The sequence below is a fragment of the Hirundo rustica genome, chromosome Z (genome assembly GCF_015227805.2).
Source record: "Hirundo rustica isolate bHirRus1 chromosome Z, bHirRus1.pri.v3, whole genome shotgun sequence".
Taxonomy (NCBI): domain Eukaryota; kingdom Metazoa; phylum Chordata; class Aves; order Passeriformes; family Hirundinidae; genus Hirundo; species Hirundo rustica.
The window spans coordinates 18,669,198-18,693,666 of NC_053488.1; the positions used below are offsets into that span (position 1 = coordinate 18,669,198).

At 42.1% G+C, this 24,469-nt stretch overlaps 1 protein-coding gene across 3 annotated transcripts in view; it reads left to right on the top strand.

The window, feature by feature from the left end:
- Nucleotides 1-4,292: 4,292 nt before the first annotated feature.
- The window catches only part of NADK2 (NAD kinase 2, mitochondrial), a 32,648-nt gene continuing 12,471 nt past the window's right edge, over nucleotides 4,293-24,469 (top strand). For 2 of the 3 annotated variants that reach the window (XM_040090395.2, XM_058424137.1), the window contains exons 1-5: nucleotides 4,293-4,686; nucleotides 19,880-19,968; nucleotides 20,322-20,410; nucleotides 21,906-21,987; nucleotides 23,264-23,347. In XM_040090395.2, coding sequence (XP_039946329.1) covers nucleotides 4,339-4,686; nucleotides 19,880-19,968; nucleotides 20,322-20,410; nucleotides 21,906-21,987; nucleotides 23,264-23,347 — 692 coding nt within the window. In that variant the 5' untranslated portion in view covers nucleotides 4,293-4,338. Of the gene's footprint in view, nucleotides 4,687-19,879; nucleotides 19,969-20,320; nucleotides 20,411-20,836; nucleotides 20,866-21,905; nucleotides 21,988-23,263; nucleotides 23,348-24,469 lie in introns of those variants that run through there. The other variant, XM_040090396.2, reaches the window with a different exon arrangement.

Consider the following 24,469-nt stretch of genomic DNA (forward strand, 5'->3'; position numbering starts at 1 on the left):
TACATTCTAATACAATTGTGAACTGCTAGCAAAATCTACTTGGATGGGATAGACTGAATGTCGTACTTTACATTATGGAGGTGTTTTGTATCTCTTCATAAATCTTATCCCTCAGGTTTTTATGTCATGCTCTTTAGACTGGCAGACTGTATGAAGTTGAGAGTTAGGTAATGTCTCTGTTGAATAAATGAACACAGGAAAAACTTCTAGCACATTTGCTTTCACTGCTAGTGACAGCCAGTATGACATGGACAGGGAGGGAAGGAGCATTTTCATTTCCCTTATATGGGTTTTAGAGGCCTTACTACGGGGGCATGCTGGCAGGAAAATTTAGAAAAAGCATGCACAGATGCACAGCCCATTCTACACCAGTTTTCTGTCTGAAAAGTGGAATTCAAATCAGAATGTTTCATGTGTTTCACAAACACTAAAGTTATTAGTAAAAAACAATGTGTCTGCATCTGTTTGAGCATATTCAAATTGCTTCTGAAATGTTAAGTCAATTGTTTTAGAACACTTGAGGGATGGTGTAGTTTGCATAAACAAAGAGTGGGAAGAAAATTAGAGAAGTAAATATCTGATAATTAAAATATGTTCTAATGGGAGTGTGGACAAGAAAGCTCCTCTCATTGGTTTTGCGTAAAAAAACCCAGTAATTTGCACAGATAAGAATAGCTGCACTTACTATGCTTTTTTCCTTAAGGTTTTTTTTTCCTTGATTTTGTAATTTGGAATTTCTGAAACAAATTGTATGACTGAACTATGTAATCAGTGAGGGTATGCAATGTATGAGATACACACTGCAAGCAGAGTACAAGCACACGGATTGGATCTGTGATCAGAAATTCTATCAGACTACACCTGCCAATACTTTAATCTACATGCCTTGTAAGACACTGATGTGTTGCGTGAGCGACATGTTCTCTAACCATTAGTCTGGAGTTTTCCTCTGGATTATCAGAATTAACAGCTGTGGTCAGCTGGTCTCAAAATCCGAGGACTTGGTTTTATGAAATGTTACAGTGATGGTGTGTTTACCTCTTCCCCTGTGAATCTAACACTGATAGCATCACCATTTTAAACACAGACAAACCAGAATAATTTTCCATTACCAGCAGCACTGAGGGTCATATAGAGTAAGTCTAGATGATGCAAATAATTGAATAAGTTAATTATATACTGGTTATTAATTAAACTATCACAAGAGGACATTACTCAAAGACTTCAAGAAGTAGAAATTAATAGTTTTCCCAGTTCGTAATTGCACTACAAGCAAACATCTTTTGGGTAGAAATAGGCTACATACGCAGATTATCTTACATAAAACAGCTGGCATAGTCATGCATTGCCAGTTTTGCAGCTAGTGAAATAATTTAGGGAATCATTTATGGTTTATGGAGAAATTTTTCCAGTTACTTTGTTACAGAGGTTATTTTGTGTATTACATAGGTATTTTTAAAAGTTCACTATAGAACTTGAGTCATATAGAGCTAAGAATGCCTAGTTTTCTATGGATTTATGTCTTGAAATCTACATCATGCATTATAACTCCTTGGTGTCTAAAACGGGCATTTCTCAGAAGCATTTTTCTAACTTCAGGAACTTTTGAGGCGTCTGTTTCCATGAAGAAATTTTAACTACTCAATGACCAAACTAAAGATAGTTTTGGCCAGCCAGGGGTTCAAAAAGTTATCACAGTGGGAATTCACTCCTCGTCCATATTTGTGTCCTATAAGGATACCAGGTTTAAATGCCTATATTTATTAGTTCAGTTTTGGATGAACTAATCTGTCCCTTAATTCACTGGGTATATTGTTTTAAAGTCACTGAAAATGGGGCATGAAGACATGGCATGTCACAAACTGAATATATCCCAAAATAGGTAAAGGGTCATTTGACAGATTTGTGTGCCTTCTTGCTGTATATCAGGTGTATGTTCAAATCAAGAATTGTAGTGAGGGAAAGTCTCTAATGACCATTTTGTAACTAGATCCATTTATAAAGTAAGATGAAAACTGTAAGTAACATTCCACTAACTCTATTTCATATGTTATAGAAAGTTAAAGTCCTTTTCCACAAAGACAATGGGATATCAGACAATCTGTGTACTCTGACAAAGAGCTAGTCTGTTGGAGACTTTGTTCTTGGAACTATAGATTAATCACTTCATACCCTGTGTGTCAGCATTATATCCAGAACTTTAAGATTTCATCTACTCATTTGACTTTACATTTTTAAAAAATTACATTTCATACTGTATGCTTAAAAGCTTGCTATGGGAATTAATTCAAAAGACCATAACATGATAATTTCAGGACTTTGGAATAAAATACTGTTCCACATTCAAACTTCGTGGTTGAAGCTGATTTGATTTTCAAAGATCAAAACAATTCAATATAAATAGACAACACACAAAGCACAAAATCTTAGAGGAGCAACTAAATGGTAAATTTTAGGTACCATTATTAGGTAAATTATAGGTACCATTCAGAACAGTGTCATAAATTTTCAAAATCTCTTACATCTTTCAGGTCATCACCAGGATGTTGTATTACCTACAGCCTTGTACAACCTAAAAGTTAATGGTTATACAGAATGAGGCATTTTCTGGATAGCAGGGGAATTAGTTATGTTTAAGTGGTCTCCTGGTAATCTGTTTTGCGATATTTTCCTTCAAGGCTAAGGTAATCAGTAGACAAAAAATCCTCCTACCCACCAGCAAAGACTGGAGACAGCCTTTGTCTTGTGGGAAGGGCTGAATGGCTGCAGCTATGTTCGTTTCTTGAAACTCTTGACAAAGCACTGTAGAAGAGTGCTGCTTTGACAGGCAAGAGCTGCTGCTTCAATCCCTTCCCCCAGAGAAGATCAGGGACAAGGTGAGTAATGAGAAGTGCGTGTTTAAGTGAAGTCTTCTGTGCAGAAGGACCGTCTGTGGCAGTCGATGCCTGTGTATGCAGTTATTGATAATCATCCAAACCCCCACAGAATTTCTGGACTCCTTGCTTACAATATTAAAAAGTAACTCAGGATCGATTATTTATTTTCTTTAAATTATTTTTATTTTTAACCTGGACTCGCCACACGCTGTATCGCAGCGCTGTGGCCAGGTCCTTTCTGCGCTTCCTGACACTGACAAATGTCAAAGAGACCCGAACAGGCATGGAAAACAAAAAGAGATTATAAACTACATGTACCTCGCCAGCTCCCCGCACCAGATGCAGTATTTCGTCCTTCTAAAACACAGCAGCCCGTGCTGTGTTTTCGCAATTTTCTGGATCGTTTTCCGAAAGTTTTTTTCCCTCCCCCGCCCTTCTCCCAGGGAAGCAGGCCGGGCACGCAGCGAGGCAATCCCACCCGACTCCCACAGCCTACCTGGCGCCGGCCCCACGCCTCCCTGCTCCAACGGGGCTTTATGCCACAAGTAATGGGGGCACTCTCGCTGTCCCGAGGGATGTGGGGGGACGCAATTAAAGAAAATGGTTTCGTCTCACAACACTGCTTAGTCTCAGAATTCCCTGTATATTCCCCAAAGCCATCTGAAATTTCGGTAATACACTTTTTATCCTATTTGCCTTTCTGCGGTGCTGTAAAGCCAGCATATAGAGCAAGAACAGGAGCAGCAATCCTTGAGATTTCAACACACAGAGTCTAAGACCAAGTAATTGCTCCCTTTAATCTCTTTAGCACCACCGCTGCCTCCCGGGACACAGAGTACTGCTGGGCCACTGGCGGCATTGTCGCTGTCTCCTGGGACACGGGAACACTGAGGGGTACTGGAACAACGTGGGGCACGGAAACCACTGGGGTACTGCTGCTGTGCTCCGGAACACTATGGAGCACTGGGGAGCAGCGGGAAGCACTGGGGACACGATCACTGCCCCCTCACGGCGGGGGTCGGTCCCGCACCCCTCACGGCGCCCCGGGACCCCGGGCGGGAGCACATCCGCCGCGCGCCGCCTACGTGCCTCGCACCCCGTCCCGCGCGCCACCAAAACACGGAGAGGCGCCAAACAACGGCGGGCAGGGGGAGAGCTCCCTCGTCTGCGCATGCGCGGGCGGCGCTACCCCCGGGCGCGGGGTGGGGCACACGCTCGCCGCGCGCTGTGCCCCGATTGGCCGGGGAGAGCGCACGCGCCGGGGTGGGCACGCTGGCCCCGTCCCCACGGGGGGCGTGTGCCCGGCGGCGCCGCTCGCTATTGGTGGGGCTGGCGGCTGCGTGCGCGTTGGGCGGGGCGGCGGGCGCGGCCGGGCCATGTGTGCCGGGCGCCGCCGCAGAGCGGCCGCAGCCGCCGCCGGCAGCGCCGCGCCCGCTCCGGGGAGCGGCGCAGAGCCCGGGAGATGTTCTCCTTTTGGGGTTTCCCCTGCGGCCGCCTCCGCCTCGTCGGCCGGGCGGCAGCTCGCCGCTCCGCGTTGCTCTACCAGTGGGCGGTGGCTTCCCCCGCCCCGCCGTGGCCGCCGCTGCTCGGCGGCGCCCACCGGCGCCTACTCACACTTGGCGGGCTGAGCCCCTCCGCGGCGGCGGCGGCCGGGAGGGGGGCGGCGGGGGCCGCGCCCTGCGGATCGGGGGCGGCGGGGCGCGGGTTTCGGCCGTCGCGGGTGGCGGTGGTGGTGAAGACGACGCGGTACGAGTTCGAGCAGCAGCGGTACCGCTACGCTGGGCTCTCCGAGGAGGATCTGAAGCAGCTGGTGAGCGGCGGGAGGGGCCGGCGGTCCCGGCCACCGAGGGCGTTGCCGCCGGGGCTGCAGCGGGGGGGGTACCCAGCGTGATGCCCGACTCCGGCGAGGGATGACCGGGGTTATGACCAGTTTCGGGGGCGTTTCCGGAATGATGTCCTCCGGGCCGCGGTGTCCGAGTGCCCCTGGGGCTTCCCTGGGCCCTGGTGGGGCGGAGCCGGCAGCCGTGGTGGTGAGCGGGGTCGCGGCCGATGTCCCCTGCTCTGCTTCTGCTGCCGGCAGCTCTGTCCTCTCGCCGCCTCCCTCCCCGGGCCCCCGATCCTGATGGAGCCAATGAGCGGCATCGTCTGGGAGAGGGGCACGAGCCGCGCCGCTGGACATTTATCGCTTGCAGGCTGCCGAGAGATTTGTGTAGTTAAGCACGTTTGGGTTTTACCCTCGGAGGAATCCCAGCAGTCCTTAGCAAATTGCAGTCTTTTTCTTGCTGTGTGTAATACAAAGATTAGAGAAGTGCGAGCTGAGGAAAACACAATGTTGTGAAGAATCCACTCTGTTTCTTTGGGTGGACTGATTCGCGTTTCCTCAGTTTTCTTGCCTCATATCCTCACTCCATCCTTCTGTATTTTTCTCCACCCAGTCAGCCAGATCCATCTCAGATCCACCCTTCTTGTTACAGTTTTTAGAAAAGCCTTTATCTTCAGTCTCTAAGAAACCTTCAATGTAAAGGGGGTATACTAAGGAAAACAACTGTCTCTGAGAGTTGATGTGTGCACCCAGCGTCTTGTTGTCTTCATCTCCATCATGCTCAATGACCTCACCCAGTTCTCCCCTTACCCTGTGGCTGTCTCCTTCCAGTGTTCATCTACCACTGGTGGGGTGGAAGATGGTACCTGCAGGAGTTGCTTTGATAGCAGTCTGTGAAGTCTATGTCATGAGTTCATACTATTATGCCTTCATTTCGAGTAAGTCCATTACCTTAATTTGTCCACACATTAGCTTGTGTCTGTCAAGTCTGTGGTCTCTTACAACTGGAGATGTTTCAGATCTCTCTTATTTTGGACTAAACTTGTACATGTGCTTAACTTACATAGCAAGGACAAACAGCTGCATAGCCTTGCTTTGTAAAGAATTGGGATAAAATGTACAGTATCTACACCAACGTCTATATGCTTCAGTTGGTCATCTGTCTCCTATGGAATTCTTGCCCAAACATTTTTTGTATAGGTCTGTAGTCACAGTTCAAGAAGTTTAATGTCAAGTCTGTGTTGATTCTCATGTAGGTTCCTGTTGCTGAGGTGTCCCAGTACTTCCTTTCATACAGTGGTTAGGGGGCAAAAAAGGTCTCTCACAGCTTAACTGTAAGACTTTTTCTTTACATTTAGCTTTTTGTGAGAAACTATTTATTGTTTTTGAGTACAGAGGTTGTCCTCAGTGTGCAGCTAAGCCCCGGAAAAGCAGACTGCGTGCGTTTGGTTACTTTTTACTAGCTGCTTCTGTACAGGCAGGACTGGGACACTAAATCAGTGAATAGTATTGCACATCCTTTAATGTGCTCATGACTGAATCTAGTGGTAGCTGTAGTTTCTTTTCTCATGATAATGTGTATTTTGTGTGATTGGTAACCTGTATCACTCTGAATATGCATTTTTTTGAAAAGTAATTGTGGTCTCTGTGATTGTAATAGTTGCAGGATTACATTAGAGTTTGTCCTTTATGAGAAACTTACAGGTACACAATAATTTTTGACATTTGTGACAATTCTAGAATTTCTGTTCTAGGACTGCTGCTTTTTAAAGATCTGTCTTTACCCTTAAAATACTGCCTTGTGAGGAATTGCAGCAATAGAACTTGGTGTCGCCAGGTAGACAAAGCCCAACTTGCCTAACTATGTGTGTAGCAATATTGAGTTAAGCTCTTGCTGTATGGGCGTGAATAGAAAGATTGGTGCAAGAACACATTGAAAAGGTCTTTTAGAATTTTGTTTTTGAAACAGAAAATAAGAGAGCAAAGAAATTATCCTGGCTTCCCATTTCTCAAATTTTTTAGCTAACCTGTAAAAATTTCTCTATTTGCATTCTGCTGTGACTCTGGTCTCAGATCTTTTTTTTCTCAGACTGAGTTAATGGTAGCCTCACTGAATATGTTATGTGAAGTTTCAAAAAACTCTTATCCTCTCTGCTGGAGAGAGAGATCACTTTGTAGCAGAGTAATTATTGTGAAGTGTCCTTCCCCTGCCATTGTGGGCAGCTTGGGAACACGATGCATTTTGTTTTCTGGTATTAGCTGCAGTCCATGCTCCCTGTGTCTCTGTTTCTTCTGGGGAGACTTTGGAAGCTGCTCCAAGGCAGCTGATCTCAGAAATGAGTACAGACACACTGTTTTGTGTTTGCAGCTCAGTTGTGTTGAAGGGCCGTGCAGAAGGCAGGGTGGGACTTGAGTTCATGGGAAAGCCTTCTTCTGGGATACAGGCAAAGAGTGAAAGCAGAAGAACATAGCAGAGGTATGGCTCCTTTGGTGCTCAGAACTGCTGGCTGACCCAAATGTGTTGGTGGCAGGGGTTGCGTTGCAGGGACTCAGGCTTGGATGATCCTGAGGAGGCTTGTGGTGTGAGTGAGCCGGCACAAAAGGAGGCATTGTCATCCTCTGTCATGGACCTTCCAGTGTCCAGACACTGGCTATCTGAGATACAAAAATTCAATTGCAAGGGAATGTTGGAGGCTTAAATTTGAGCAACCATGCCTGGGGTTGTTGTCTGCTTGTTGTGAGCAAAAGAGTTGTCTGGAAGTTTCTAGAAGATAACTGATGTCTGTACTTGGAAGCTGCAGATACCAGTATAGTACGACTAATGAAAATTGTGGGCCTAATCAGTTCTGCCTGATCACCAAGACAGGAGAGCAGTCCTCAACATAGCTGGTTCAATCAGTGTGTTTATGTATTAAGATGGAATATGCAGTAAGTAACAGTGCAGAAATGGTGCCTTTGGGCTCACATCCTAATGAGATGAGATTTGTTCCATGTTTAAGGAGGCTGAAGATGAATCATTGGCATACATCAACAAGTACTAAAATAGGATATGGATCATATTATATATTATCATCTATGATATACACAGGGAAAGTCGCATTATCCTCCAAGAAGCAGAGTACCAGTAATGAACGTGACTGGCTGACATTTCTAATAAGCCATGAAGGCCCTAGGCACCTGTGGCCTTCATAGCTTACCATGGTGGTAATGGCCAGCACCTTGGTGGCCTTTCTTTTGGACACCCGGTAAGTTGTATTATAAAACACTATGAAATGTTGCAAAGCCAAAGCTGCAAGGTCACAATTCAGAATTCTTTCTCTAGGAGAGGTAAAGAAACAGGCCAGAGAGCAGGAGCGCAAAACTAGTGGAGGAGGGATGGAGGGCAAGGGCTGCTTTCACAGATCTACTAAATACTCTCTGGAGTGTTTAGTAGGTCTGTGAAGGATGAAATAATCCATTACCTCTCTACATGCATGTTGTCCATGCCTGCTCCAGGAAGTTGTTTTTACCTATCTTGTAGCAGACATGCTTACAAATAAGTTGTTAGAATCTATATAAACACATCTGACTTGTAATTAGTAGTCTCATTCTGACCTAGTCTGAAAAGCATAATTAAGTGTTGTGTATGCTGTGGTACAGAAGAGGGTTTCAGAGTCTTTCATTCAGAAAGGAGATTAGAGTTCTATAAAAATAGATTCCTAAGACCACAACACAAAAATGCTCCAAAATGACCCAGCAATTTTATAAGTGCTGCATTAGTAAATTTTGTGCATCATAACATGCAAGAAATATTTTCTTTTCCTTTATGAAATTTAAAGGGGCTGTTGGATTTCTAAAACTTGCAGTTACCAACTTTGAGTAATAATGATCTTTCTCCCAAGTCCCCACAAACAGTTTGCTTACCAGAAGTGACAGCAATTTGTGTTTCTTGTGCCCTTGTTTACTGGGATTAGCATCTAAATATGACTAGTTACAAAAATGGATGATCCAGTCAACTAATACTGAAGGCTGCTTCCTGTTCTGTTTATTTCACTCTCAGTAAATCCAGGCAGAGGAAACACTGCTGTTGTCCGTATGTAAACTAAGAGAATATAATGCCCCATTAATAGATAAAGCTCATTTTCTGACTTCTGGTTTCTGTTTTATTTGATAGTGCAGATGTGATAAGTTGCTGACTTCTCACAGCTGTAGGTTATTTAGGGAAGATGAACAATTTACCTGTCCAAACACATTTCATACACAGTTCTAATTATCTCTGAAAACGTCTTGTCATATGAAAAGCTGCATTTGTCTTGGTCTTACTTGGAAGAAAGTTGTTCAGTCTGGACTACAGTTGATATTCTGTTGTGGCTGGCTTATGTGTCTTTGTTTGGAATAGGGAGGGAGAGCGAATTGGAGGTTTGGAACAAATTTAGGCTCTTCTGGACTACTGCGATTAATTGCTAGGGGTGGTAATCTCAGTGATGTGAAGTTCATGCAGCTTTATAGAAAACTGGTGTTTGGTTAGGGAAGAGGTAACCTATTTTCAGGATATTGCCTCCTCTGAAAGAGGCCAATGTGAACTCACACAGGTGGTGCGTAGGGCAGCAGCAACACCCTGAGCAGGGCTGGCCAGGAAGGAGGGAGTGCTGCCCAGCAGGTAGGTGAGCTTCAGCTGGGGCTCCTATGTTGGCACCCAAATAACCCCACAGAACTAGGGGATGGGGTATGTGGGCTGGTTTGTAGCAGACCGGTGTCCTCCCACCCTCCAGCTCGTAATTTATATGTGTACAGCACCAGTTGTTGCTAGCCTGTGCAGTAAAGTTTTCATGTTTCTTAGAAAATTCCCTGTTGTGGGAAATGTACTGTTTTACCTTTAACTTGATAGGTGATGGATTTTTGTTTTTAATTATGGAAATATCCTTTGCTATATTTTATATTAAGTGGTGAAAGATACTCTTTTAGTGTCACTTTTGAATTACTTTTTGTAAGTACTAGTGTTACAGGCTTGTAACTTTCATACCACCACCTGAAGATATGGTTTTGGAAAATAGCCAGGTATTTTGTTCTTAGGTTTCTTGTTTAGAAAACTGCACTTCAATACTGATGCCTGTGATCCTCTCAAACACTTAACTAGAAACTGCTAGCCAAATACTTTCAGAACACTGGGATTTTTGCAAATGGAAGGAAGGCAGCAGAATGAAAAAGCAAGATGCAAACTCCAAAGTTCAACTGAATTCTAATTTAAAATGAAATCTGGTGATTTAGCAGACAGCTAAAGAAGTTACTTTTCTGAAAATCAGTAAGTATTAGGGTGTTTAACCCTGTGTCCTCTTGTGGATCCAGATATGTAAGGTATATTTGAAGGCAGTATCTTTAGATGGAAACTTCCTTAATGAATGAGGTGATACTGTGAAGTTTTTTATTGTTCTGTTGAATTCAGACTACCTCTTCTTACCTTGTAATGTGAATATTTTCAGTAGATGTTCTTTTATGGAGCACATAAAGTGTTTTAAGGCTGTTAGGACTGTACTATTCTCTACTTTATCCTGAAGAGAGGAAAAGTACTAACTCAGTTTAGTGAATTGAAGCATCCAGAATTCAAGACACAGGTTATATTTCACCAGGATTATCTAAAACTTTTTTGGTTGTTTTTTTTTTTTTTTCCAGGAATAAAAATTTTGAACTAATCCATTGGAAACAAAGATGAGTGTAAAAGCTTTCCAAGTTACACAAACATGGTGTGCATTTGCTTATTTGTGCATTTGAAATTTGTTACGTTTGCATCAGTGTTAAGTCACTTCATTTGCATCCACTTTATTAAAAAGTTTCTCCTATGTTGTTGTTCTAAGAAGGGTCTGGAAAATGATGGAAGCTATTAAATGAAGTGTAGTAATTATTTTTTTCTGTAAGATTTGTTTTTTCCAGTACACCATTCAAGTATACTCAGTCACATATAGCAGATAGATATAAAAGTAGGGATTTTAGTGTAATTCACCTAAATTAAGCTTCTGGGACTGTATCACCAAGCATACGGTGCTTTATACAGCTGAAGAAGGCTGTTTCTTGGAAGTGACTTTAATACTGGTTTTAAACTAACTTTAATGCTGACTTCATTAGTTGTGATTTACAGCATCATGTTGGTGTTGTTCTGAATTAATGACTGAATTGCCCTGATTTCACAGGTTTTCTAGAAATCTCTTAGTTCAGAAAGCAGTTACCCTCTTTATGCAACAATTTGCTCTGCGTTAGCCTGTGAATTGCAAACCACTATGCGTAGTCTTCCGATGTGGTTAAAATGACAATAATGCTTTAATGTGGTCAATGAAAAATTAGCAAACCATTCATGGCATTTTAGCTTTTGTTCATGTATGCATCAAACTTCAGGAACATACTGTTGCAAGTCAGCTATTGCAGAAGTAATGGTATACAAAATGTGCAATATCTATACTTCACAGTCATTTTTCTACAGAAGATATATTAGTCTACAGCAGCATTTGAAAGCCTGCTGTGACTGTGTAATGAAAGTGAGGGGTCTAAATTACTGATGAAAAAACTGAGGAAAATATAAGGAAAAAATATTCCTAGCTTAAGTAGCCCATTAGACTTCTTCAGTATGAAGGGTGATGCAGCAAACTTGTAATAACATAGCAAATAGCCAGGAGCAATATTGGGAAAAAATGTGATCAACTGACAGGAAGTTAGTAAATCAGTCAGTAGTGCTGGTCAGGTAGCTCCAGCCTTCTTGCGTTTTTTGTGTGATAAGTACTGACTTAGTGCATTGGTTAACTTAGCACATTTTTTTTAAAGCAAGTGTCTGGAGGCCTGTAAATATGTAGTACTCCAGACTGGGAAGGGAGGAGAAATTAGATTTGATGCTGTGACTTGCAGCTCAACAGTAGTTTGTATTGGAAAACTTGATTCATGTTCAAGGCCATATGGAGAACTTGACTGAGCCTTGATACTTCTGATCCACAGTAGGAGTTTATTTCAGGAACCTGATGGGTTTCTCTGATGCTTTAGTTAAAGCAAATACTCATTATTAAAGTCTTCCTGTACAAAAATGCATTGCCTTTGTGGATTGGATTTTTTAGCTATTAAATTACCAGAAGCCAATGCGTTTTAAGTTCACAGGACCTGCAACTGCTCACTGAGACTGGTTGTAAGGTTCACTTTAGAGAGGGTTTCAGAGCACTGGTGCAAGTCTGAATGAGATAAACTGCAGGCCATTGAAGGACGTGGGTGTCCCAAAATAGATTAATCCACCGGTACTGCAAACATAATTATTCTGAAACTGGCCCTGTTGCTAGCAAAAGGTTGAGTGTATTGGGTTTGTGTCACCAGGTTTTGGTGGTGGGGAGGACTACATGTGTGGCTTCTCTAAAAAGATGCCAGAAATTTTCCCCCATGTCTGACAGCTGTTGCCATATAGATCCAAGATGGACCCTCACTGGCACAGGTCAAGCTGTTTAGAGGTGGGAGTGTCATCTCAGTTGGTAAGGCATTTAAAAGGGGAAAAAATATTACTGTGCAAATGTAATTGCACTCAGAGAGGAGAGGAGTGAGAATGTGTGAGACAAACAGCTCTGCAGACACAAGGTCAGTGAATAAGGAAGGGCAGGCAGTGCTCCAGCTGTCAGAGTGGAGATTCCCCTGCAGCCTACGGTGAGGCAGCTGTGGCCCTGCAGACCCTGGAGGTCCATGGAGGAGCAGAGATCCACCTGCAGCCCCTGGAGGTCCATGGGGGAGCAGAGATCCACCTGCAGCCCCTGAAGGAGCCCACAGTGGAACAGTGCCCAAAGGAGGCTGTGACCCCATGGGAAACCGTGCTGGAGCAGGCTCCTGGCAGGACCTATGGCCCATGGACAGAGCAGCCCATACTGGAACAGGTTTGCTGGCAGGACTTGTGACTCCACAAGGGGCCCACAGTGGAGCAGCTTGCTCCTGAGGGACTGCACTCTGTGGAGGACCCGGACTGGAGCTGATTGTGGAGCCCATGGAAAAGACTTATGCTGGAGAAATCTTTGAAAAATTTTCTCCCTTGGGAAAGCCCCAGACTGGAGCAGGGGAGGGAGCTCCTCTACTTGAGCAGTGTCCGAAACAACTTAAGATGAATTGACTGTATCCCCATACTTATGTCCCTGTTCACTGCAGGTGGGGGGTGGGAGAGCTGGGGCAAGTGGAGGGATGGAGGGAAGATGTTTTTAAGATCTGTTTTACTTCTTATTATCCTGCCCTGATTTTGATTCATAATAAATACAGTTAATTTCCAAAGCTGAGTCTGTTTAGCCTGTGATGGTAACTAGTGAGTAATCTCTCCCTGTTTTTATTTCAGCTTGTGAGCCTTTCCTTATATTTTCTCTTCCCTGTCTCATTGTGAAGAGGTATGATAAGAGCAGCTTTGATGGACACCTGGCAATCCAGCTAGTCAGGGTCAACATGCCATATTAAGCCAGTGATTTATCAAACAGTGATATTCCATAAGTCTGGATTTTTTCAATAAATACTTAAATTTGTCTTTTCTACATATGGTTGCCTTACTGTCTTGAGTCTTTATCTGTAGCCAAACCACATAAGATCTGATCATGCATTTACTATTTCTAGTGCAAGAACAATTAGACCACATTTCCCCTTTTAAGAAATCAGGCAACTTCTGTGAAAGGAGGGTTATTAAGAGTCTCTCTCAACCTGTCTTCACAGGAGAGGTTCTCCAGCCCTCTGATCATCTTTTGTGTCTCTCCTCTAGTCACTCCAACAGGTCTGTGCCCTTCCTGGGCTGGCTCCCCAGAGCTGGATGCAGTGGTCCAGGTGGATCTCAGCAGAGCAGAGGGGCAGAATTCCCTCCCTCCCCTGCTGCCCACAGGGCTCTAGATGCAACCTGGGGTGTCTTTCTGGGCTGTGAGCTCACATTGCTGAGCCATGTCCAGCTGTATTCACCAACACCTTCCAGTCTTTTTCCATGGCTGTTCTCAAAGCCAGTATCGATATTGCCCCAACTCAGGTGCAGCCCCTTGCATTTGGCCTTGTTGAATTTTATGAGGTTTATACAAACCCACCGCTCAAGCCTGTCAGGGTCCCATGGATGACACCTCCAGCATATTAACTGCACTACACATCTTGGTGTCAGCCATCTTGCTGTCACTGGTGTGAGTAAAGCACTTGAAGCTCAGAAATGATACTTGTTTCCTGCTATAAATCAAAGATAGGTGTGTTGTCCTGTGCTTACCATGAAAGTTAGTGTCATGTCCAGACCTGGGTATCTGTTGTGTACAACCACCAGATTCAGCTTCCCCGTCAGTTCCATTTGATGACTGGTAACACTAAACCACTCAAAGTTGTGGTTCAAGCTTGCTGTGCCTGCCCTAGCAGACCCTCTTCTGTGGGACACTTAAAATGTGTCGTCAAGATAAAGATTTCTGTTGGGCAAGTTCTGCTAAGGATAGCTTCTCAGTTTATCTATTTTGTTGGTGGTGTTTTATTATTTAAGATTCGGAAGCTGAACCATGATTTAATCCCATGTATTTGTATGTGGATTATTTTTACATTTTGAAATAGAGAAGCTTAATATTTCATTTGAGTTCCTAAGAAATCCAGAACTTCAGTGTGAGGAAAACTGCATTTGTTTTTAGCATGACAAATCAAGCTTTAACTAGTTAACACTAGAACATAGGATAATTACTTGCCTGTAGATTGACAGTCTTGGACTTTGATAATTAAGGAAGTTTTGAATGAAAGTCAAGTTTAGTCAGGAAAGCTAAGGTGTATGACTTGAAGCACATCCTATATTCAAAGCTGTTTCTAATTCAGAAATTAATGTATTGAGAAAAATATTTTTCTATAGGTCTGTCAAAATCTTGTTTCTTTTAAAGCAGAATGAAACTGAACACTAACTTTGGCTATACTGGGGACACGTGGTTAAATCTCAAGAGGCAATCTTTGAAAATACAGGTGCTTAAAGTGCTGTACTCTGATTAGAAAGATTGTTGTGTTAGTGCTAATCGTGTTTTTGTCTTTCGGTTAAAATTCAGGTTTTTTCTCTTCAGCTGTTGATCTCTAAATCTGCTTGTATTGTTTGGTTGTTCTTTCTGTAGAAATTGGGTGGATTGTAAAGCAGTGATCTGTTCTTGTTTTCCAGCTGGGGTGCATATGTGGGCAAGTTCATTGTAGAAATTTGAGAGAGTAATTGTTTCTAGAGCTATGCTTTTTGTTACGTTTTTTCTTTTTTATTTTTTCTTCTTTAGTCTAGTCAGACATTTAGTTCAACTCCTGAATGACCAGCAGTCATAAAACAAGTGATTGGTACACTGAAGCATTAACTCCACCCTGGTACAGTTTAAGGCTGCATGAAAGTTAGTGTTGTAAATTAAACATAAGACTAGTAATGAGAATATTTATGCATTCATATAAGGCCAAAGTACATCTGAAAAGTTCATTTAATCTTACCAGACAAGTCCAGGGGAGGGTCACAAAGATGACAGTGGGGCTAGAGCACCTCTCCTGTGAGGAAGACAAGAGGGGAGCCTTGTTCAGCCTTGAGAAGAGAAGGCTCTGAGGAGAGCTTATAGCACCTTCTAGTGCCTGAAGAGGCTCCACAGGAGGCTGAAAGGGGGACCTTTGGTCAGTGAGTGTATTGATAGGATGAAGGGAATGGCTTTAATCAGAAAGAGGGAAAATACATCTTAGCTGTTAGGAGGAAATGCTTTACTGTGAAGGTGGTGAGGCTCTGGCACAGGTTGCCCAGAGAACTTGAGAATGCACCATCCCTCAAAGTGCCCATATCTAGACTGGATGGAGCTCTAAGCAACCTGGAAGGTATCCCTGTCCAGAAGAGGGTGGCTGGAGCTAGATGATCTTTAAGGTCCCTTCCAATCCAAATCACTCAGTGCTTTTACTAGGATGAGATGCAGGTGATTAGTTGACAAATTCACTTCAGACAATCCCCATGTTTCTGTAAGAGAACATACTCTTTTATCCTAATGCTTACTGAGCAATGCCAGTAGGAGTTGGTTATGACTTTTCCTTTCCCATTTTCTAAATCAAAGGTCATAATCCACATATGTAGACAACAGCGGATATTCTGGTGTTACTTGGCTTTGTGTTGGCTTTTGTATTTATGTCTAGAAGCCATGTCCTTCTTGTGCAGCTTTGTCCCTGTGGTGCAAACATTACTCAAGGACAGCAAACCCACAGTTTAAACCAAATTAGGTGGGACTTGCCAGAGGTGCAGGCTAAGACTACAGAAGGAAGGCAGTCAAGCAAAAGTCCCTTAAATAAGTGACTATTAGAGGAACTTAGTGAAAAATTATTCTTTCCTTAAAGAAGGATCAGGCCAGGATATTCAGAAAGAGCTGTTCATAAATATTTGATTTAGTTATTTTCTCCTTCTGTCTAAGGAATAATAGCTCCAGTCATAGGAAATGTTCTGTTTCCCTGAGTATATTTTCCACTACAAGCTCTTCTGGAAGCCTACTTTGCATTGCATTTCTGCTGTGAGGTTTAAGACTACTGCTGAAGTTATGCCTGAATGTATTTTTGTCCAATTTGTCTCTGTTTTATATGCTAATGCACTTTCTTGCTAGAATAGCTCTTGTATTCATGCATTTTATTTTGTGTGGTGTTATGGCCAGATTAACAGGCTTAATTGTAAATCAGAGCTTCCTCCAAAAGAAGAAGGTCTTGAAAGTTGTCTTCTTGCAGAATCTAGTACCTCTGTGCCTTTTTGAGGAGTTGACAAAACCCAAGTCTGGCATAGGTTTGGGGGTCTGTCTGATGATTGGGCTCAGAAGCCAGGGTAACCTTGTCCTGTCTGTGCATCCCAAGTGACTTCAAGGCTCTTTAGGGAGGTGATCATGCACACTGCAGCTGGACTGCCTGATCTTTGCCTTCAGCTCTTTTGAAGTAAAAAAAGCAAGTGAAAGTCTCAGTTTGGCTTTATACTTCACCCTAGATGCAAACCTCTTTCCAGCAGCAGCATTTGTCATAGTTCTAGTGTGGCACTCTGGTGCTGGATATGAGGCAGAAGCAGAGGTAATGAAATACAGGTACGTCTCTCTGAATATTAAGAGACGGCTTTTCACTGTGGGGGTGACTGGATGCTGGCACAGTTTGCCTGGAGATGTGGTAGAGGCTCCATCTATGAAGATCTAAAGCCATCTGAATCTGGACAGGTGAATTCAGATGGCCCTGCTTGAGCTTGAGGTTGGACCAGAGGACCTCTAGAGGTCCATTCTAGCTCAGCCATGCTGTGATTCTGTGCCTCTGACCGCAAGGACCGTAGTTACTGGTTCTTCAGAGTAGTCAAGTGAGAGCAGCTGATGATAGCTTTCCTGTTGGATATACTTGAGACTGGTTAGGCTCAGTCAGGCTTCCTATTTATGAGTCCTTGATGAATGAACTTGCAAGCTATTAATCTCTGAACACACAGAGATGAGGCTGGAGATGAACAAACTGTTGAAATCTGTGGAGCCTTTTGCAAGTCAGGGCAATTGATTAACTCCCTAGATGTAGCACAGCCATTTAAACTAAAGGCCCTAACTTTTCATTTTTCTTGTTCAGTAATGCCTGCTTACTTGTTCTAGAGCTACGTTCAGAGAGGAGATCTACACATTCAGTGCCTGTCATACAATCCTCCTGAAATGGTTCATCCAGTTATCAGAATACTGATAGTTTATTTGCTGAGCAACCTCTTCTGCTTTCTGAAACTATTGATGAAATAATTTAACATTTTACATTATGGCAAATGTAAATTACGGAACAGACTCTGTTCCATAGCAATGGCATACCTCTCCCATACCTCACCTTTCTGGTCGTGCTAGGGAAATGTTAGCTTGCCACTGATCTTGGTGGCTGAAAAACCTGCAGATGACCACACAGAGAATTACTACATTGTTATTATTCTGAGATAAAAGCTCTCTTCCATCAAGCTGAAAGATAGCATGCTGACAAATTAGCCAAATAAATGAGGTGCATAAAATTGCAGTTTGTGGTTTCTATTTCGCATGGAACTAACAGCAGGCTGAAAGAAGTGTGCTGCATAGTAGTCTGCTTGTCAGGTGCTTGTTTCATTTGCATAAGATACTAATAGAGGAACCCAGATTTTAGTAATGGTGTTTTTTTGAAATTGTTTGATTGTGGATTTCTTGTTCTTGTGGTAAAGCAAGATCAATTTGTGCTTTGAATGTGAAATTGAAAATTCTTTTAGCAAATTAGACCTGTGGAGCTTAGCAGCAGATGTCTGTGGGAGGCAAATAACTCCTTTACCTTTTCTTTTCTTCTCGAAGTAGAGGCTGACAGCAGACCCAGCAATGGGCAGTGCTGTAACTAGAATAGCCCTGTGTAATCTTGCCCTCCCTAGAACCCACAGGGGCATCATTCAAGTTCCCAGTGCAATGCCATGGATTTCTGCAGGACCAAGACACATCCAGGGTACACAGGCATTGCAGCTTAGGAGTGGAAACAAAGGGTTTAAGCATGTGAGGCAATTAATGGGACATAACACCCTTTATCCCAGTAAACCAGTGCAAGCAAGCTGGAAAAATAACCCTCAATATTTATCTGGATGTTTTCTGATCATCCACATGCCTGTGTCTGTGTGTGATCATGGATGGCTGGCTGGCAGCTACTCCCACTGTCTTCATTTAGTGCTGTTGATGCATCTAGGCAACCTGTGAATCTCTGTTGGAAGTGGTATCCCAATCCCGGCTATGAGACCACCTGAAAATTTTGTTTCTACAAGTTAATTGCCAGTTGTAAATACACCGAGTGGAACAGCAATGCAGTTCCGGGGCAGCCAATTACGTTTTTTTTCTGTAACTTCTTTGGTGCTGAGTCTATCTTACATGCCTAGCTCATGGTTAGATTTCTTGACATGAACGGATGTCAGATGAATAAAGATTTCATTTCCTGAGTATTGGATTGTGGTTGCCTTCAGTTGTCATATCCTGACAGTCCTCTCCCCTTCTCTCTGGAGTTGAGGAGTCTCTGAAAATGAGATTAGACAAGGCTGTCTGGCACCACTTTCTCTTGGAATAGTATAAAACTTTGAATAAAGGCGCTTGAATAAATTGCTGGAAGTGCCTATTTAGAGCTTCTGGCACAGATTAATTCCTCTACACATACTCTAGGAGAAGTTCTGTTTCTCTGCTGATAAATTGGTTTTAACTGTTCAAGGAAAAGGAAGCAGAGACAGTAGAATTGTAGATTAATTCAGGCTGGAAGGAGCATCAGGTGCCTGCTGCTTAAAGCAGGATCACTTTCACTGTGCATGTATTTATAGACTCCTTTTGCTTAACATCCTTTGCACCCTCTTTCTTTCACTTTCTTTATCTCCATGCACACACATATTTGGCAGTGTCAGCCCCAGATGAGGGCCCCCCTTGCTAAATAAGATAAAGAACAAGTGGTGACTGAATTACTCTCACAAAAACTTGTTGAAAAACTAATCTGCAACAAGTCAGTAATCTCACCTGCCTGCACTATATAAACTGCAAAATGTGTCCGTGGTCTAAAGAGTGTGTTGAGATTAAGTATTTCAAGTCTTCATTTTCCAGAAAGGATGAGACTAGAATGCACCTGCACAGTTTGTCTTGTTATTGTTATCAACTTGTTTGAAAAATGTGGCATATAATCCAGGGAACAGGATCAAAAGTAGATTGTCCTTAAGCTTTTTTTGATGCAGAGAAAATGTCACCTTTGTCAGTACTTGGCAGTCTTCCATTTTAGCTCAAATACAATTTGAAGGGTAATACTGTAGGTATTTCAGGCTCTGCTTTCTTAATTGTCATTCCTTTTGCTTTTTCTGTTGTATGTCTTCTCTACAGCGCAATTTTGAGCTAACTGGGCACTTCAGCACATGGGAGAAATATAGTTAGTGTAACTGTATGGATTTATGTAGAGTTTAAATCAGTTGGCAGATTCAGGAGGAGCAAATTGTCTGAAGTTGCATGAAAGTTAATGTAGTATGCTTATTTGCATATTTGTCTAGTCTGTGATTCTTGACTGTTGTGGCCATTTGATTAATTTAATGAACTAGTCAGTATAACCCGACTCCTGTGTATATAGAAATGTAATTAATGAAAGCCTTATAAAAACATATCTCTGCTGAGAGAAAATACATGCTTTTTTTATAGCTTCTATTTGCATTGCTCAAGAGCATTTACTGTACTTAACTTCTACTACTTTTAAAAACCATTGTGTCTTACAGCTTGCCTTGAAGGGATCTAACTATGCCGGTCTGCTGGAACGGCATCGCATTCATACAAAAAACGTGGAGCATGTTGTCGACAGCTTACGGTAAGACTGTATAGTGGAAGTTGAGGCTTTCAGACACAGTGCAAATACCTGTGAATTGTGTGAAACAAAATGAACCCTCATGTTACAAATGTTAATAAAATAGGAGTACTGAAAAGAGAGGGGTGCAGATGAACAGTCATTCCTGAAAGAACCGTCATGGAACTGGCAAGGTTCAGTTGACTAGCATGTTCTATTATCTTGAAAATAATCAAGAAAGTGGTACAGGATTTGTGTGTCAAGTGTTTTTAAGGCCACTATAACTGTAATTACTCCTTAGCTGTGTGACAACTTTTAAGAAGGCTGTGACAATGAGCAATACAGGACAGAATTCAGACTTTTTCTGAACTTTACAGGAACGAAAGGATAGAAGTTCGTCTTGTTAAGCGTCGAGAGTATAATGAAGAGACAGTTCGGTGGGCAGATGCTGTTATTTCAGCGGGAGGTATGACTTTATGGAAGGGAGGTATTTCAGTATGTTTTTGTAGATATGTTTCTCAAAATTACTTTGCAGTGTTTGAAGCAACTGGAAATATGCAGATTGTGAAAAAATTGCTAATCTATTTGTCAGAAAATCTGACAAAAAGCAGTAGTTATGACCATCTTGTCTACTTCTGGTATAACTGTGGCCCATGGAAAGGAATCCCAGTTCATGGCCACTGGAAAAGTTTTTAAGGTGTGAAACAGTACAAAATTGTTTGTGGAATTTATTGTAGTTTTCAACTAAAGAGGATAAAATGCTTGATATCATCTAATTTTATGTAGCCCTAAAACCTCCTCATTTTATTATGGGATATGAGGTGTAGACTTAACATACTACCTTACAGTCCCCTTGCTCAAACTGTCTTTCTTGCTTTCACACTTAATCCAGTGACTGGCGTATCAAGTTGGATGGTACAGGTAAAAGTCTGCAGCTTCTGAGCATCTTGTGCCACTGATAAGTGTTTTCCAGATGAACCAACAGAGCAACTAACCTGATTGTTTATTTTTAATATTGGATTGCAGCAGTGTTATTTTTTGGGATAGGCTGCAAATACAGCATTGCTGGGTTCCGACATAGTGTTCACTCATGTGTGGCAAACAGGCTTGATCACAGCTTTTTCTCTTCCCACTAGTCCAGTTTGTCCTTAGGTGCTTATCACCATGAAGAATTGGTAGAAAGTTTTATATCTGGAACATCCTACTACACTGTTGTAGATTTCAAAGAACTTCCCTAAAATGTCAGTTTGTCTGTAGCAAAATTTTTCATGGTTGAGGCAAGCAGCTGGGAACTGATGCATCATTTGAGGTTTTCAGAGCTTATGTCTTCGTGCTGTTTAGAGCTTGGATCTTTGTGCAAAGACTGAATGAGGTTATAGTTTTCTTCCTGTTTAACAGACAGGAAAAAAAATTAATATCTGGAGAAACCAGTACAGTTAAAGATTTCTACTTCTGAGATTTCTAGTAACCTAAGACTTCTTTTCCAAGTGTGCCTATTTGGGGCCAAATAAGACCTTTAAGTTGCCTTTTAGAGGGACAACTGGGGTGACGCTAAAGTCATTTGTTTTTATGTGATTCACAGTAACATTTGGTTTTGTTTTCGGTCTCCTGTGGGCTTTGTTTAGCAATACTTTCTAAATTTACTTTTGTTAAAGAATTTTTCTTACCTGCTGGTAAGTGTACAGAAATTTCCATAAATCTCTTTTAAAGCTTGCTTCTGCCACATTCCGTTGCCTGGGCATGTATAGATAAATTTTAATTTTTCCAGTCATGTTTGCCATCTCAAAATCAATTGTCACTATTATTCGATATTGTGTCAGTAGTTTTGTCCCATTATATTTTTGTCCAGCTTGCCTGATTTGTTATTGACATAAACGCACATAATGCTAATGCTCAAGTACATTCTGTTTGGGGTACTGGAATGTGAAGTGAAACTAACTTTCCATTTTTTTTTTCTGTAGGTGATGGTACAATGTTGTTGGCAGCCAGTAAGGTCTTTGATAAATTTAAACCAGTCATTGGAATAAATACTGATCCTGAAAGGTAAAAACATATTTGGGAAAGCAGTGCTTTATTTAATATTAGGCACACTGTGCATATGTTTTCATGGTACATGAGGCATACCTGCAGCATTTGGCAGCATAAATGTCTCTTTTAGTGGGTTGTAGATACCAAGAGAATCTGTTGGGTTTTTCTAGAAAAGTTTCCACAGGGAGTTATCTTTCTCATCTAGAGGACATTAAGTAGTATTGGACAAGCATGACTTTGTTAACACTGCCACAAATGTTCTTGCACACTTGTGTAACAGCACTTGCAGCTAGTTAACATATCTTACTAACCAGAAGTTTGAGGCTAGAGGTGGCAGTATATGAGCTTAGGAAAAATAACTTGGTAAAAGCAGCTAAGTATGGTGCCTGAACACACAGAAACTTAATTTCTTTGTGAAGAAGGTGGATCTAGTAGAGCCTCAGATGAAGGAGTTTGCTGTGATTTCTCAATGTAAACCATGAGATACCTCAGAAAACTCAGTCTCCTGAGCCAATTCCTGGCATTTAGCTGTCCTATTATAAACTCTGCAGGCTGCACCCACCTGCCCACATCAGTCTTACAGCTCAGTGGATGCAGTGTGTTAATACTGGATGGCACGTGAAACTCAGATTTCACCAAGGCTCTACCTGCTGAGAATTCCAGGTTTAGACTTCTGCTTTTGATATTGACAATTAATTTGTTTCTAGTACATAAAGTGCTGATCGAAGGTTTAATTCCTTTCATACCTTTTCTTCCAAAACTTTTCAAATGTTCTGAATAGCTATTCTGCATTACCAAGCCTTACTAATAGGGTTCAGATAACAAATGCCTTCAAATTGTCACATATTACTCATGGAAGGAAGAATTGTTTAGTCTTCTGGTTCTGACATGAGATTCTTTTGATATTAGGCATGTTGCTTAGCTGTTCATGTTGCTAGCTAACTTGTGTGTAAGTGGAGGAAGTTTTTTTTCTAACCCGCTGGGTTAATTAAGCTTAAATTGCTTGCCCAGAATGGTGACAGGAGCTATATTAGTGTTTACATACTCTTGCAGGATTATTAGCAGAACAGTTTTTAGGGGAAACATGGGAGAAATATCCTGTCTCAGACACACAGACTCCAGGAGCTGAGAGCAGTGTGTTGCTGCTGATGTGGAACTGTGCAAGAATGGTAGAGATTCATGAAGATCTAAGAAGGGTAGCTTTCCTTCATAGGGAGAATTGTTTTATTTTCCAAAGGTACCAAATCTGAACAGTAACACTGTCATTTTCATTATCATTTTTTGCTACCAGATCAGAAGGTCACCTTTGCTTGCCTGTGAGATACACACATTCATTTCCTGAAGCACTACAGAAGCTTTATCGTGGTGAGTTCAGGTAGGATTCACTGATCTTTGGTTTTCAAAAACGTAGAGGGATTGGAAAACACCTAATCACGTGCAATCCTAAGGAGCAGGTGAAGCTCAGTAAAATCTTAATGGCTCAAATTATGAATTTTGTGTAGATGTTTATAATGTTGAAAGACATGTTTGTGGTCAAGAGTGAGACTGGAATACAAATGATAAAATTGACTGCTAGTTCAGCAAAAAGTCTTTTGATATAATCTGCAATAATTGATTTTCACTTCTGACTTAGCAAATTCATGAATGAGGAACTACATTCTTGAAAAGGGTGTATTAGTTAATGTATTTTAGGACTGTCCTGGTTTAGGGCAAATTTTGGAGGAAACTTTTGAAGTGGTCTCCTCTAGAAGCCAAATTCAAGCTGCCTCTCCCCCAACTGGTTTGGGAGGAAAATCTTCTTCTAGGAAAGTGGAAACAAGCAAGGTACTCACAAACATGAAAAAATGAATAATATTTAACAATAAAACCTCTTGCAGATCTGAAGAGATGGCAAATCCATAAAGTCCTTGTCATGAGGTGTAGCTCCTCTTGGTCAGTCCCTTACAAGTCCCTCCTGCCCCATCCCAGGCCCCAGTGGTGCACATGTGTGAGCTTCCGGTGATTTTCTGGGTTTTCAGTCCAGAGCAGGCTGATCAGTTCCAAGGAAAAGTTACAGTCTGGAGAACTTCTCTCCCTCAGCTAGCTAAAAACTAGCTAAAAGCAAAAGAGAGCTCTGTCCTGCCTTCTGTCCATGCTGCAGACAGCACAGTCCATGAGAAAGATGGCGGGGAGCAAGTGCAGTGTCTGCAAACAAACTGCACACTGCTTCTCCCTGCCTCACTCCCAGACCCAGTCTGAAAGGGGCAGAACACAACATCCAACATAAATGGAACAGATGATTGGGGATACACACATCATAAAGTTACCCCAGGACAAAAACATGCCGTACAGTGGTGGCCATAAGAATAGAAGCTAATGAAACACATACTGTTAGGAAATGGTCAGTGTGTTGCATCTGGCATTTTGGTGATGGAGATAAAGTGGTTTAAATTTTGTTAACAGATTACTATAACAGAAAACATTTCTTCATGCTGAATAGAGCTTGATGTTTTCAGTA